The sequence below is a fragment of the Aquarana catesbeiana genome, linkage group LG11 (assembly GCF_042186555.1).
Source record: "Aquarana catesbeiana isolate 2022-GZ linkage group LG11, ASM4218655v1, whole genome shotgun sequence".
Taxonomy (NCBI): domain Eukaryota; kingdom Metazoa; phylum Chordata; class Amphibia; order Anura; family Ranidae; genus Aquarana; species Aquarana catesbeiana.
In genome coordinates, this window is record NC_133334.1 from 28,002,968 (window position 1) to 28,019,206 (window position 16,239).

Below are 16,239 nucleotides of genomic sequence, written 5' to 3' on the forward strand. Positions count from 1 at the left end.
AGCCAGTGGAGGTAATGGCAGTGAGGAGCATCAGCCTCTAAGTGGTTGGTAAGCTAAATAACTTTTTGCTCGGTGATACTTGTAATTAAGCCAAAAAATCAACATGAAAAATGCTATTCCTAAAAAGTTCACTTGTGAAAAACTGATCCGTTTTACAGAAATCCAGTGAAGTGTGTGAGAATGATAGGCGGAATCTGATTGGCTGTTGTGAATGCTGCAAATGTGAATAAGAACAACTTGCAGAAACTCCAATACACAAAGCAAAGAGTGTTTGTTGGCTTTTAGGACTGACTTTTTCAGTTTGGCAATACTTACGGGTGCAGTCAGCTATAGACACGGGGTCTGATTCAGTGCAGTTACAGGCAGATATTGTATATATCAGGAATGTATACGTCTCTCCTGCTGTCAGAATTCCTATTGCAGCCGATGCACTGCTCACGATTGTATTATTTATCAGTGTAGATGATGAGGTTACATTGGTCTGCACCCTGTAGGTGTATGAGCTCTGATACTCGTCTGGTTGTGTCCAGTTCAGGGACATAGAATTGGTAGCTTTGGCAACAATCTGCGGTGATGTCACAGATATCGGTTCTGTGGATAAGGGAAAAAAGTCATTTTATTAACCAGAGTAAGAATTGTTACATTCAGAGTGTGATATTGAAGCTACAATGATATTAATAAATCGCGATCAACAGAAAAACATTTCTAAAGAGAGTTATCAATTAATAATAGCAGTTAATATAGCAGTATGGGAATGTATTTTTTTTTTTAGAATGATACCTACCTAGCTGGATGCAGCATCTGTCCCTCGACGGCTCTAATACTGAAAATCAAATGATCAAACACCGACGATCGCTCAGTTCTCAGTGCTCCATGAGCAGAGAGCTGGTGACTGTCAGTCACCAGCTCTCTGCTCTGACCCCCTACGCTCACCACAGCGCTGGGCTGTGGAGGGGCAGGAGTGGCCGGCTCAGGCTCTCAGCGGCTCGCTGAGAGCCTGAGCCAGGTGCTGGTTCAGGCATGTGGGCAGATCCTGACCATATGGTCATGATCTTTCCTGAGCTGGACCGTTTCTGTGACAGCCTGCTGTCAGCTGAAAATGGGTCACAGGAGTGCAGAACGAACTGCGCACGTGTGATCCACAGGAGAAGTATAGCCAAACGAGATTTGGCTGCACTTCTTCTTTAAGATGAGTAGATGAGGAGACATCTTCTTGTATTTGTCGATTTTCCCTTCAATAGTAAAAAAATCTTAGTTTCAGCCCTGAAAGCTATTGCCTGTGCTCTTCCAGGTTGGGAGGTATATATGCACTTTTCCCCAGGCTGGGAATCCTTTCCCAAGTGAAAAGGAATAAGTGCTAAGGACAATTCTGCTAATATTTCAAAACAAACAAAGACATTTCTGCAAAATAGCACGAATATCGGAGGCATGGGTTAGTCAATATCACAAGAATTCACTGCAAACTCTAACTCGTGTGGAATGGTTCACCCAGGGTAAGACCTTGCAGAAACCAGGGGGACCTTTGACCAAATATTAGCTCGCCTGGCTGTCAGGAGGCGCATTATAGTGTGCACGTCTCTATTTAACCTGGCACATTGAACAGGCATGCACCTACCAAGACAACACATTGTCTGGCAAGGCACCTGGTCCATATGTTGAGGAACAAGGGCATAATTCCCTTATCCTGTCCCCCAGAAGAGATACAAAGGTTTACAGGGGGAGTTATCGGAACCTGGAAGCGACCTTTACAGTAGGTGGAAATGAGTTCAGGGTACTTTGGTACCCCATTATTACTCATATTCCGAATTGAGAAAGTCAGTCATTAATTGCAAAACACAAAAAAAATTTAAACAATTTCACATGGTGTAAATCCAGCATCAATCATCACAATCTACCCTCCAATGATATATTTCAGCCACCATGATAACCTGCTTCCTAATAGTGATGCCCTGTGCACACTTGCTGCCCTACTTTTTCTGTACACCCAGGCTGTGTGTCTGGATAAATGCTTGGTTGACATTTCAAGGGGAACATCAGATATTCGACCTCCCCCCACATGGGAAATGTATACGGGGGGGGGGGGGGTTGTACTTCTCTGGCCAGGCACCACTCCAATGTAGAAAGACATGTGGCCTGGTTTGGTTTATAGAGGGGTGCCTCCTGTTTTCTGCCACTTAGGTAGAATGCCTTGAAAAGGATCTGGTTGGAATATAGGAAAACGAAGCGTAGACAGACAGAAGTTAGAAATCTACAGACAGGCTATGTCTGAGAGAAAAATCAAAGAGTAATATAGCCCGTATATATATAAAATATTATCAGATAGAGATGACCTGGAGGTTCTGCCATACATCAAAAAATGGGAAAACGAATTAGGGTCACGATGTAATAAAGACACTATTGATAAAATAATGATACTTGCTCATAGTTCTGCGGTAGATACTAAAATGGCCGAGATGAACTTTAAGTTTCTCACTAGGTGGTATGCGATGCCAGATAAAATAAGTAAATTTCAACCGGAGATATCCTCGGAGTGCTGGAGAGGGGGTAAGGCAACAGGAACCATGGCACATATATGGTGGGATTGCCCCACTATTAAAAAATACTGGAAGGAGGTTTTACAACTAATAAAGAAAATCACCCACAAAGAAATACCGGAAGATCCTTAGATATGTTTGTTTCATGGATCAGACGCCTCTGTTAAGCAATATGAAAGATCCTAAATTCCCATCTTGATCAATGCTGCAAAAAGTCTTATACCAAAAAAATGGCAGGAAGTAGATAGCCCTAAAATTTGGGATTGGGTACTTTGCATAAATGAAACATATTATTTGTAGAGTTTACACGAGAGAGGGGAAGAAGCACAAGACGGGGCAGACTGTAAAGACAAATGGGAAAAGTGGAAGGAGCTTAAAAAATCATGGAGTTATGTTAAGGCAATAACTCAATAAAGAAAAGGGGGTTGGGACATGAAGACAACTATAGATAAGCTGCCTTTTGGACTTTGGATACAAGGTGTGGGTGGAATGGGGGGAGGGTACAAGGATAATGATATGTTCTCGTTGAGATGTAATGTAAATACACATTTTGCTTTTTATATGATGACATTTCTATAAAATAAATCAAAGTAAAAAAAAAAAAAAGAAATCTACGGACACCACGACTCAATAACGCAGACATAAAAGGGTACTTCAACTGTTGAGCGGAGGAATTATTAGTCACTTGATGTACTATAACTTTCAGCTCCATGTTAATCAATAATGAGAGGCTGCGACCTCCTATATTATATTATAAGATGTGGTCACATTGTACAGACCCTGTTCATTCCTGAAAAAATGTAATAAAACTTATATTTGTAAAAAAAGAATATAGGAAAACCCCCACACCATCAATTGTGTCGCACAGTAATGGAAATCACATGTTAATTATGACAACCCACCCCCCAACAATGTTTTCCCACTGCCCAACCATAATCCCTCCCACTAGGTGTTGGCCCACGCACTTCCATTAAATAACAGAATGTAAACGAACCGCTAAAGATCCTGCATGATATCACCCAGAATCCCTGGCTGCTTTGTTTACATTACTGCAGCAGATGGAGATCTGTCATTTATCAACAGGAATGCGATAGGTCAACATCTTTGGGTGGCAGGTTGTCCTTGTTGTGGGAAAACTTTATTGAGCAGTGCAGTCATTATGATGCTAGTTCTACATCGCTAGATGAGTTTATATACAGTATATCACTAGATTAATTTTATATAATATGTATATATATATATATATATATATATATATATATATATTATATATATATATATATATACCATATATCAAAATTTGGGGAATGAATATTAAGGACTACTGATGTAGTCGGTATTCATTCTCCTAGTGGTTGAGATGGATATATTGGGGGCCCCCTCATTACAGAGAGGGCTTCCAGAATTCAATGGTACCTTGCAAGGGTAGAGGATTTGCAGCTCCCCAGATGCTTTGTTTACCTTCCAGCTTTGGGGATTCAGATGGATGAACGGGTCAAATGTGGCCAGTTTGTTTGGCCATTCACAAAGCCACAAACAGGTTGGATTCAGGCCAAACTCATGTTCAACCTAAATCCAAAGCTCATCTCTAGTCAGCAGAATGAACCAGTGAGACCAGGATGGTGGAGAGATTCCAGGATTGATTTCCCAGCATCGAAGTGGCGTTTGGTGGCATGGTAGGATAAATCTTTGCTCAGTACCCTTTGTATAGCAGATGCCCCTTAGCAGATGAGTGGACTTTGGGAAATCTAGGCACTCACAATATGGAAAGGCCCCTTTAATATTGAAACTCATGCAAGAATAAAAACCATTGATACATTTTACATGTCTCATTTTAGAGGATCAAAAACTTACTTGTACAGACCAATCCAATCACAGACGTGCTCTTATACCCCAGAGCTCCGACTGTCAGCACAGAGATGGTGTAATTGAACCCCGACATCAAGTTTTGAAGGGTGACATTAGTATTGTCGCTTCTCACAGGTCCAGCAATGATCGAAGAAGAAGAATTCCAATAAGTGATATTATATGACTTCATCACTCCGGTCATATTTACTGGATCTCCCCAAGATAAGGTGACATTCTTAGTTCCTATCATAGGAAAGGCTATGCTACCTGGTGGGGTGGGATCTGTTTGAAAATAAAACAATGTTAGATAAAAAAAATAGTGAGATGGAAGAAAATGTATCTGCTTTAAAATTAATACATACAATGGAGGGAATTAACAAAGAGTGGTGCAAGCATAATGCGCGCTAGGTGTGAGGCACAATAGGTGTAGGTCTGCAGATCATCGGTTTTGTTATACTGCTGGTCTTCCCTAACAGATATTGTGCCCTATGGTAATCTTACTCATCACAGAGATAAATGCAAGAGGTTCAAAGACTGCCACTGTAAAGCTGGCCATATACTGTACCAAATTCAATCAGTGGGTTGCCTCCCGCCCAACACCCCCTGACTGAAAAAATCAAAGGACCTGGGAGGAAAGTTGTCACAGGAAAAGCAGCTGCACTCAATCAGATGTAGGCACTATTTGGGTATTTGGACAGCTGGAGGGACTGGCTGTCAAAATACAATAAGCAACAGAGGAAGATTCATCCATTTGCATTGTAAAGATCTTACATCTTTAGTTCTTTCTGAGAACATTCTCTTTCTGCTAAATATTACACTCTCTTGGTGTCTTATCCTGTTTTTTGGTTTTATTGCTGCTTCTGTCCAGCCAGGGTGTTGCTTGAGCTTGTCTGCCACACAGACATCCGTAATGCCCCACATTGGTGATTTAGTAGATATGTTTTGTAGCAGCTACAGAATTACTCTCATTTGCAGTGGCGGCCGGTAGTTTATTTTTTTGGGGGGGGGCATAAACATTGCACAGCCCCCCCAGTCGGGTCACCGGCATTGCGCAACACCCGGTCGGTTGGTCAGTCACCCGCACCACTTACCCCGGGCAGCGCTTCCCTCCGGGCAACAGGCGGCCGGCTTCCCCTGCGTCTCCTCCTCGACATTTCGACGGTGTCCTCACCGTGTGTCTCCTCCCTCTTCCAATAGGGTAGTTTCTCTTTACGGCCAATCGGGTAATGGGTCAGGACCCACTTCCTGATTGGCTGGGAGGCAGAATCAGTGTGAGAAGAATAGCGAATATTCATTCACTAGTGTCACACAACTGGGCGGGCTCGGAGCGCCGTGCTCTGCACCCCGAGCACACCCTTTAAAGTCGATTAAAGCCTCTGGCTCAAATCACATGCTTCAAACCCCCCCCATTGCAATCCATGCTCCTGGCGCCCTGCGTGAAGATCAGGGGGATGGATGCATGGATGGGGGAGGGGCCGCCACTGCTCATTTGTTTTTTCTTTGGTTTTTTTGCTGTCCTTTGTATTCTTCTGTTTTGCTAGGAATAAATGCATTGCAGTTAAAGTACAGTATATGTAAACCCTCAAGTACAGTATATGTAAACCTTGTAAAACAAACCATTCACTTTAAAACATAAATAAAAGGCAAAAGATTTGTGTATAAATATACAAAAAAAACATTATAGATACCTTTTCTCCCTTTTCTATAAGTGATCACATGTTCTTAGCTGCATAAGAGCTGGGAGGAGAAGAAACAGCAGCAGACTGATCTTCCCAGTGAATGGCTGTGCAGAGGGGGAGTGCAAGTCTGATCATTAAACGAGAGCAAGGTTGAGTTCCCAGCACAGCTAGAGAACTGACCACACTGTGCTCTCATGCCTAGTGTGGTCAGATTTAATAGGAAAGCATAAGGACTGGCAGGAACACCAAGGTTTTCACACAAAGGAAGCAATACAAAGAGAACAGGATATTTTCTCATACAAGTACATGGTACAGCAGCCACATATCAGGAATATGAAATGTTGGGTTTACATATTCTTTAATGAGAGGGCTGTGTTGCAGAAACTGCAAGTGATTTGAAACTCAATCACTGTGTGACTGGCTAGCTACAATTCAGCAGAGAAAACAAATGGAGAGATTTGTAACGGCTACAATTCTCTGCTACATAGTTACTAGTGTGACCTGACCCTAGAAAGCAACTACAAACCTATATTTGAAATACAAATGAAAATATGAAACAGCAAGGAAATTCAAGTATAACTAAAGGCAAACATTTTTTTTTAGTTTTGGATAGAGTAGAGAAGGATTATAACACCTCAGTGGTGGTCCATAAGGGCGCATGGGCGCTGCCCCTCTCTCCTGCCACCCCCTCTAGCACCAATATATACTTTCATGCTTTGCATGAATCTATCTATGGCCGTGGCTGCCACCCCCTTTTCAGGCGTTCGCCCCCATTTTGGGCACCGGGCGCCTGAATTACATCGGCAGGGTTTTTTTTAAGCAGCTGATTAGAGCCATAGGCTCTAATAGGCGTCAAAAAAGGTGACCTGCGAGCGTCATGCTGGGCGCTCGCAGGTCACTCAACTGTGTTAGAAAAGCAAATTAATATTCACTTTCCTAACACTAAACCGCCTCTCCGCCAATCAAGTGCTCCAATCTGTTACTCGTCACCTGATTGGCTGAAACGACAGGCACTGTGATTGGACGCCTATCAGGCGTCCAATCATAGTAGAGGACGGGAAGAGAGGAGAGGACGGGAAAAGACATTGAGGAGCATCAAGGAGCTGTCCCACTGAGACAGGGTAAGTGCAGACGGCGGGCCGGCGGGGTGGGGCACACTGGCAGCATTTGATATGGCACAGTGGCTGCGTTTGATGGGGCACAGTGGCAACATTTAATGGGCACAGTGGGAGCGTTTGATGGGCGCAGTGGCTGCAATTTATGGGCACACTGGCTGCGTTTGATGGCACAGTGGCTGCGTTTGATGGTACAGTGGTGGCATTTGATGGGCACAGTGGCTGCGTTTGATGGCACAGTGGCTGCGTTTGATGGTACAGTCTCAGCAATTGATGGCACAGTGGCTGCGATTGATGGGGTTTTTTTCCTGAATTTTAAGTTTGTTTGCGCCCCCCCCAAAAGTTTGGAGCACCAGCCGCCACTGCAACATCTATTAGGTTTTGATTGCTGTCTGTGTCCCCATTGGGGTGATTCATTCTCTATATTGGTCCTGTTTACCTTTTATCATCGAAAGTGATAGTAATAGAAAACCCTAATTTTGGGTTGTCCCCAGAAAAGTAATAGAGGGGAAATCTTCCAATTGGGACACTAGTTCTGGTGACCTGGGGGGTCCCCAAGGAATTCCCCTAATTTGCAGGTAATTTATCTCACTTCCTGTTTTGGCTATGGGACAGGAAGTGAAGGTAAATCTTCCCAATGGGATGCAAATGGCAAAAAATAAACTGACATGGGGTTATAACCCTCCATTACCCTATCCAATAAGGAAACAAGTTCTGCCTATAGTTCTACTTTAAAGTGGGTAGAGAGTCCAATGTCCAGACCATACAGCCTTCAGAAATGTCTTCACATCCCAGGCACTTTTAGGTGTGCCTGGTCCCACGTGTGTGATCAAGGGTTCATCCCACTGGTCTCCTGTATCACTTATAACGTGTCCTTTATTGGTCTAGGAGTGAATGTGAGGAAGCACAGCACCCGGCGGGGACACTGCTGAAAGTGACAATAGCTGCAGACTTTGCCAGTGGTGGTATCATTCAAACACAGTGAAGTTTGGACTCACTGCCCACCAAAGAGGTAAGTATTCAGTCTTCATTTTCAGGGACCACTCAATAGATTTTTTGGGGAAGCAACAGAATGGCATTAATTGCAAAATGAACTCAAAAAGAAAATTGCAGATGACAAATGGCGCTGTAGTCACATGACCCTGCTTGTACTCACATGTAGCCTCCATGACCGACATTGATGTCTGGCTGCAGTTCCCGGTATTTGTCTGTACAGTGACAGTATATAAACTGCCGGGCAGTAATCCGGTGAAATTTGTTTGCGTAGAATTGGTTTGTGTTGTTTTTGATACCACTCCTGTTATACTGATACTATACGAATCCACTCTTCCACCAGCTGCCGTCCAGGTTACTCCCAGAGTGTTTGTTGAATGGTAATTATTCAGTGTGACGGCAGAAACTTGTCCAGGACCTAAACAGAAAGATTACAGCTTTTTATTGCCATTTTGCGAACACTTGTCATTTATATTGCATGTATTTGACTTCCAATATAGAAGAATAATGGGGCTGATTGAAAAGCAGAATGTTTAAAAAAAGATGAGCTGTTCACCAAATCACTAAAAGTTGCTCCCAATGTCTCCCTTTATCTCAATGAGAGAGCAAACAATATATGCAACACATGTAATCTAATATCTACCACCATCAGAAATGATCCAATTTATTCTATAGGAAAAAGGGAAAAAATCTGTATCTCATAGCAACCAAATAGAATTGATCTTTCTGAACAGACTTCATTAAACTGAAACATGATTGGTTGGTATTGATTTTAAACTTTGCACTTTTTCACAAAATGATCCCCAGTGGGGTTGATTTACTAAAGGCAAATACACTGTGCACTTGCACTCTGAAAATGTAGTTGCTCCAGAGCTTAGTAAATGAGGGAGAGCTCTGCTGACTTCCATCATCCAATCATGTGCAAGCAAAAAAAAATTTTTATTTTTTTTTTCCTTGCATGTGATTGGGTATTCTTTGCATAGTGAATGAAGCTTTACCTCATTTACTAAGCTCTGAAGCAACTGCACTTGCAGAGTGAAACTGCACTTTGCAAAGTGCACAGTCTGCCTTCAGTAAATCAACAACTATGAGTCTATGAGGTTGACTTACTAAAGGCCAATAGACTGTGCACTTTGCAAAGTGCAAGTGCAGTTGCCCCAGAGCTTAGTAAATTAGGTAAGAGCCCATTCACACAGGGGCAACACGACTTCCACCGCGACTTTGGGAGGCAACTTGGACACGACTTGAGTATAAATCACAGCGCGACTTGGGGCAACTTACAACACAACTTGAAGTCGCCTCCAGGACAGGGAACTTTACAAGTGGCCAATCAGAGCTTATCAGCTGTGTGTGAGAAGGAGGGGGCTGGCTGTTTAGTGGAGGAAATTACTTTCTGTTTCCTTTCTGCTTCCTGTAAAGTTGCCTCAGTATGAACAGTGATCCGACTTGGAGGCAACTTCCATTGAAATCAATGGGTACAAGTCACCTTCTAGTCGGATTGAAGTAGTACAGGAACCTTTTCTGAAGTCGGAGCGACTGCAGTAGTGTGCATTAAGACAGATCCATTCACTTACATTGATTTTTTCATGTAGCGCGACTTAAGGCGACTAGGGGCAACTTGGGGCGACTTAAAGTCGGATCCAAAGTTGCCCCCGTGTGAATGGAGCCTAAAGCTTCACTTTGCAGGGAATACCCAATCACCTACAAGGAAAATTAAAAACAACAGCATTTTTGCTTGCACGTGATTGGATGATGGAAGTCAGCAGAGCTTCTGCTCATTTACTAATCTCTGGAGCAACTGCTCTTGCAGAGTGCACAGTCTTTTTGCCTTTAGTAAATCAACCCCAGTGTGTCTGTGCCAACACCTTACAATAAGGGCGAATTCACACGTGGTGCGCTGAGAGACTTTTTACTGCATGTTGCCGCAAAGACACTCAGAAAACAATTGATTTCTGTGTGTCCCATTCACACTGCAGTACAACCCGGAGCTGGGCTTTAGGGTGCTGTGATAACATCCAGAAATGCCGCATTTTATCGCAGCATACTGTACAGAACCGTACGCCACTGTGCATCCTGTTGCTATACAGTGCCATAAATTAAGTGTACATTTGTACACGTCAAATAGGTTTTTTTTTGTGATAAGGCTCCCGCGCTATCACTTTAACTATATGGAAATTTGCTAACTGCCATCAAGCACAGATTAGTTGATCTGTAACTAATGAGATATTAACTGTAAATCTATATTGGCCCTGCGCTCTTAGAAAAGTGCAAGTGTGCTCCTATATGCGAGATGTGTAACTGGTATGGACCTACCAATCAAAAATAAATCCGTAATAAACAAATACATGCAAAGAAATGCAAAAAAAAAAAGGAATATTTCCATAAACGTGATGACAGGTCATTAATATCGTGCCAAACTAAGTGCTCAAAGTAGGCAATGGTGCAAATATAGTGCAATAATACAAATGTTATATTCAAATGGTATATTCAACATGGTAAACATAATGACATAAAATAAAAAGTCCATATGTAAAAATTCTGTTTTTCTAATTGGCGTATCCCTTGACCATCTAAAGTAAGTAAGTGCTACAGATATAGCTAAAATCTTCTGTGTTGTGCCATCTTTGTGCTCACAGTCCGCTTACCTTACTGCTGTAAGGTAATAGCATGAGTGTACAGTAGCTGACCGCGATATTGTGTCAATCTCACCGTTGTTATCAGCGAGATTTGACACCTGCGAGCCCTGTTGCGGGAGCCAACGTCGAGCTGGCTCGCTCATCGGGAAAGGAAAAATGTGTTTTTTCCTTTCCCGATGAGCGACACGCATTGCTGACAGCTGTCTGGTATGAATCATGAGGGGGAACGCCGCGCCAAATTTTAAATAAAAAAACGGCATGGGTTCCCCTCCAGGGGCATATCAGGCCCTTCGGTCTGGTATGGGTTTTAAGGGGAACCCCCTATGCCGAAAAATTGATGTGGGGGTCCCCCAAAGTCCCTACCAGACCCTTATCCGAGCACTCAGCCCAGCCGGTCAGGAAAGGGGGTGGGGACGAGCGAGCGCCCCCCCCTCCTGAACCGTACCAGGCCGCATGCCCTCAACATGGTGGGATGGGTGCTTTGGGGGAGGGGGGGCGACCTGCGCCCCCCCCTCCCCCAAAGCACCTTGTCCCCATGTTGACAAGGACAAGGGCCTCTTCCCGACAACCCTGGCCGTTGGTTGTCGGGGTCTGCAGGCGCAGAGCTTATCGGAATCCTGGAGCCCCCTTTAATAAGGGGGCCCCCAGATCCTGGCCCCCCACCCTATGTGAATGAGTATGGGGTACATCGTACCCCTACACCTTCACCTAGGGAAAAAGTGTCAATAAATAAAACACACTACACGGGTTTTTAAAGTAATTTATTAAGTAGCTCCGGAGGTCTTCTTCCCACTCCGCTCTCTCCAGCCTCTTCTCCCAGTGTCCGGTTCTTCTCCCTGTGTTCGGCCTCTTCTCCCGGTGTTCGGCCTCTTCTCCCGGTGTTCGGCCTCTTCTCCCGGTCTTCGGCCTCTTCTCCCGGTGTCTGGTTCTTCTGCCAGGCTCCTCCGCTATCTTCTGCCGCTCTTTTGCTAGCGGTGGCTCGGTCTTATGCGCCGTCTTCTCCCCTCTCCTCTTCTTCCGATGTTGACACGATGCTCTCTCCCACTGTAATGCTGTGTGCGAGCTGCGCAATGACTTATATAGGCGGTGACCCTGCCCCCTTATGACGTCACAGTCCCAGCCTGCGCAGGGACTGTGGCATAAGTGGGCGGGGTCACCGGGTGACATCACCCGGTGACCACGCCCCATGCCTATATAAATGGTTGCGCAGCTCGCACACAACATCACAGTGGGAGAGAGCATCGTGTCAACATCGGAAGAAGAGGAGAGGGGAGAAGACAGTGCAGAAGACTGGGCCACCACTAGCAAAAGAGCGGCAGAAGATAGCGGAGGAACCTGGCAGAAGAACCAGACACCGGGAGAAGAGGCCGAACACCGGGAGAGGAACCGGACAACGGGAGAAGAGGCCGAACACCGGGAGAAGAGGCCGGAGAGAGTGGAGAAGTCGGAAGAAGACCCCCGAAGTCGGAAGAAGACCCCCGGAGCTACTTAATAAATTACTTTAAAAACCCGTGTAGTGTGTTTTATTTATTGACACTTTTTTCCCTAGGTGAAGGGGTAGGGGTACGATGTACCGCATACTCATTCACATAGGGTGGGGGCCGGGATCTGGGGGTCCCCTTATTAAATGGGGCTTCCGGATTCCGATAAGCTCTGCGCCCGCAGACCCTTACAACCAACGGCCAGGGTTGTCGGGAAGAGGCCCTTGTCCTCATCAACATGGGGACAAGGTGCTTTGGGGTGGGGGGGCCGCAGGACGCCCCCCTCCCCCAAGGCACCCACACCCCATGTTGAGGGCATGCGGCCTGGTACGGTTCAGGAGGGGGGGCGTCCCCACCCCCTTTCCTTACCGGCCAGGCTGCGTGCTCGGATGGGATTGTGCTGGAAACACAATCTCGCGGTCAGGTACTGTATAACCTAAAGTGGTGATCTGTATGTCTCTGCTTGGCTCTGTGGCTAATATGGTACCCTCCGAGTCTCAGCCAGTCTGACCCTCAAGTTCTGGCCATCTCCCAACCCCTATCACACTCTCCTGAACCCCACCTTGCAACTGGTGGTGTTTATCTAAGTGATAAAGTCAGCCAAGATGCTTCTGTCAGCCAGATATGGTGACTTTGTGGTTTTTGAAGAGGTGATATGTATGTATGTGAGTTAATGTATGTAAGTGTGTGCATGTATTCCATGGGTGGCAAGCTGCAAGTACACACTATGTCTTAAACATGTGTGAATACCTACTACACTACATTCTAGCATCACTTATTCCTGGCCCCTGCACTCTTTGTGTTACCTATTTGTGACCACTGCACTTTGTGAGTTACTTAGTCCTGACCTCTGCATCCTGTGAATTACTTACTCCTGACCCCTGTACCCTGTGCATTACTTACTCCTGACCCCTGTACCCTGTGCATTACTTACTCCTGACCTCTGTACTCTGTGTATTACTTATGTTTGATCTTTGTACCCTGTGCGTTACACACTCCTGATCTCTGAACTCTGTGCATTATTAACTCTTGACCTCTGCACCCTGTACATTAGCTATTCCTGACCTTTGTACTGATTTTGCTTGACACATTCCTGACTTCTGCACTCTGTGTGTTACTTGTTCCTGCCCCCTTCACTCTGCTTACTAGGCACTCCTTGAATGTGACTCCATTTTTAGATTCTCCTCAATTTTACATAAAGTAGAAATTCACTTTTTTTGTATGTATGAGTTTTGCCATAATGAGCTTAACTAACAGTTTGCATAGAAACACACCCTATGAGTTACTGTGGTTAAGCCGATTCCTGGTGCAACACCCTGTGTCAGCAAGTCATCAGCTATTTCTTGTTATCTAGTCAGCAGCCTAACTCATGATAAGAAAGTACTGAGTGTAAGTTTGTATAACCCAAACACAGCCCCTCCCTTCTTTGTTTTGGATATAAGCTACTGTTTTACTCAATAAAATCATACACCTTGTGAAACCACTAAAGCCTGTTTCCCGTGTCTCATGGATCCGAGGGTCCCGGTGGTCTGCCTGCATAACCAGGGTGGTCGTCACGGTGTATAATTCCTTTCACGCCTGAACCCTGCGCTCTACACATTATACAATCATGACCCTTACATTCTGTGCACTACACCCTCCTGAACTCTGTGCATTAATTACTCCTGACTTCTGTAGTCTGTGCATTACATATGCCTGACTTCTGAACTCTGAGATTTAGTTATTCTTGAACTCTGCACTCTGTGCATTACACACTACTGACTTCTACACTATATGCATTATTTACTCCTGCCCTCTACACTCTGGAGTTTGTAGCGCTGGTAGATTTATGATCTACCATCTAATAGGTAAATTTAGCAAATTGCTCATCGAAAGAAGTTAGATTTGCCTCTGTTCCAGCTTGGCTGACGTTGGGTGTGTTTCCATACTGAGACGGTGGGTGTCGTTGTTACCATTGGCTAGTGTTGGAAAGGCAATGTGTCGAAGCGTATGGGTGCTCTTCTGTCACGAAGCAACTCGGTGGAGGTGGTCCTCCGAGTTGCATTCAGGGGAAGGGTATTTATGGGACAGACGCCATGTTCTAAGGTCGTTTTACAGCCACCTGCTGGCCCTCCTGGCCGACAGGTATGCGTTAGAGTGCTATCTCGTGGTCCTCTGTCCCGGAGGCCCACGCCGCTTCAGCGCGTGAGTGGGCCCAGAGGCTTGTCTGGGTCCTACCACCGCAAGAGGAATGGTCCTGAGCTGTCTATTCAGAGGGAAGAAGCTGGACAACCGAGGAGGTCCCAGGGGAGGACCCGTCATGGAAGGATCATGCAGAGTGCTGGTCTGGAGAGGGGCCTGGTGACTCGGTCGGAGGACGTATCCTAAAGTTACTTTACAGCATAGTATTGCCGGGTTGGCTTAAAGGTTCAAGTACTGTGTCTGAAGTTCACTGCAACACTTATACATCCTGTGGCAGAGGATGGTACAGTTTCATCTTAAGCAAGTCTGTGGCAGAGACTTTTGTTCGCGCTACGTACTGGCTGCTAGGCAAGTGAGAGAGGCCTATCCAGGCGAGCAAAGATCGTGTTCCACAAGGGGATCACATCCGATTACAAAGCTAAATTCTAAAGGACATTTGCAAAGAATCCTACAGAAGGTATTTGAGCTTCCCTGCAGTTCCTTTTCTGCCTCTTTCCTGCTACTTCCTTCATTAATTGTTCAATAAAGCATTGAAAACGTACTCAAGTGTTGGTGCTTATATCGTCCAGAGGTAAACTCAACAGAATCCTAGACCCGGTGCCGTTGAAACAGAGGGAAGGAGAGTGAAGGTAACAAGCCCGCTTAAATCAGCAGCTCCACCGAGAGTTATTGCTACAGTTGATTTACTAAAGGCAAATCCACTCTGCACTGTAAGTGCAGTCACTGTAAATCTGAGGTGAAGATCTGAAATGAGGGGAAGCTCAGCTGATTTTATCATTCAATCATGTGCAAGCTAAAATGCTGGTTTTTATTTTCCTTGCATGTCCCCCTCGGATCTACAGCGACTGCACTTCCAAGTGCACTTGTAGTGAAAAGTGGATTTGCCTTTAGTAAATAAACCCCCCGTGTTACATATGTCTGACCCCTGCACTCTGTGCAGTACACACTCTGGACACAAAGAAGAGTAGGCTTAGGTAAAATTTGGGCATACCCCACTGTCACCACAATTGGGCCAAACACACATTCGCCATGGTGCACTATTTGTTTACTCATGCTGCCCAAGACATTTTGTCTTTAGAATTTGAATGTCTGCCTCTTATTTCAAAAGTCTCTCAGAAAATTGTTTCATGGCCCATTAAAAATAGGGATGTGATTTTGTGGCATGATTAAATTACCACGCCTGTAAACTGCCTCTTCTGTAGCCCCAGTGTGAAAGTCCGAGTGCTGTCACATTGGGGCGGTGCGCTTGCAGGACAGGAAAAATAGTCCTGCAAGCAGCATCTTTCGGGCGGTGTGGGAGCGCTGTATTTAGTGCTTAATTTAGCGCTCCTAAAATGTTCTGCCATTGAAATCAATGGCCAGCGCTGCCGCAGCACCTGCAAAGCGCTTGTGCAGCGGCGCTTTGCGGGCGCTTTTAACCCCCGCTAGCGGGGGGTTAAAAGTGCCCCACTAGCGGACAAAACGCGTTGAGCCTTGTTTTTTTATGCCCCAGCTACATCTTACATGGAACCATAGTCATCTGCACCATCTGTTCCCCCTAATTACATCAAAAAATTATATTCTTACCTTTACTCAATAAATGCACATTTACTATGTGGGTGCATGTGTCACTATCAGGCATGTTGTTGCTAGCAATATTATGCTTTACTACTGCTTTTATTTATATCAGATCATGTGCTGCTATATGTGTATACTCCTTATTATGCCTATGCTATGTGTACATCCCCTATACATATATATAATGAATGCTTTACTGTATATGAAATGAATAC

At 44.9% G+C, this 16,239-nt stretch overlaps 1 protein-coding gene across 1 annotated transcript in view; it reads right to left on the minus strand.

Annotated features, from left to right (window-relative positions):
* Positions 1-15,995, minus strand: part of LOC141111676 (receptor-type tyrosine-protein phosphatase eta-like) — a 68,396-nt gene extending 52,401 nt beyond the window's left edge. Inside the window, exons 1-4 of the mRNA XM_073603825.1 lie at positions 15,971-15,995; positions 8,333-8,587; positions 4,389-4,664; positions 316-591 (exon numbers count right to left, since the gene is read on the minus strand). Of these exons, the coding sequence (XP_073459926.1) occupies positions 316-591; positions 4,389-4,664; positions 8,333-8,587; positions 15,971-15,995 (832 nt within the window). The remainder of the gene's footprint in view (positions 1-315; positions 592-4,388; positions 4,665-8,332; positions 8,588-15,970) is intronic.
* Between the last annotated feature and the right edge of the window lie 244 nt (positions 15,996-16,239).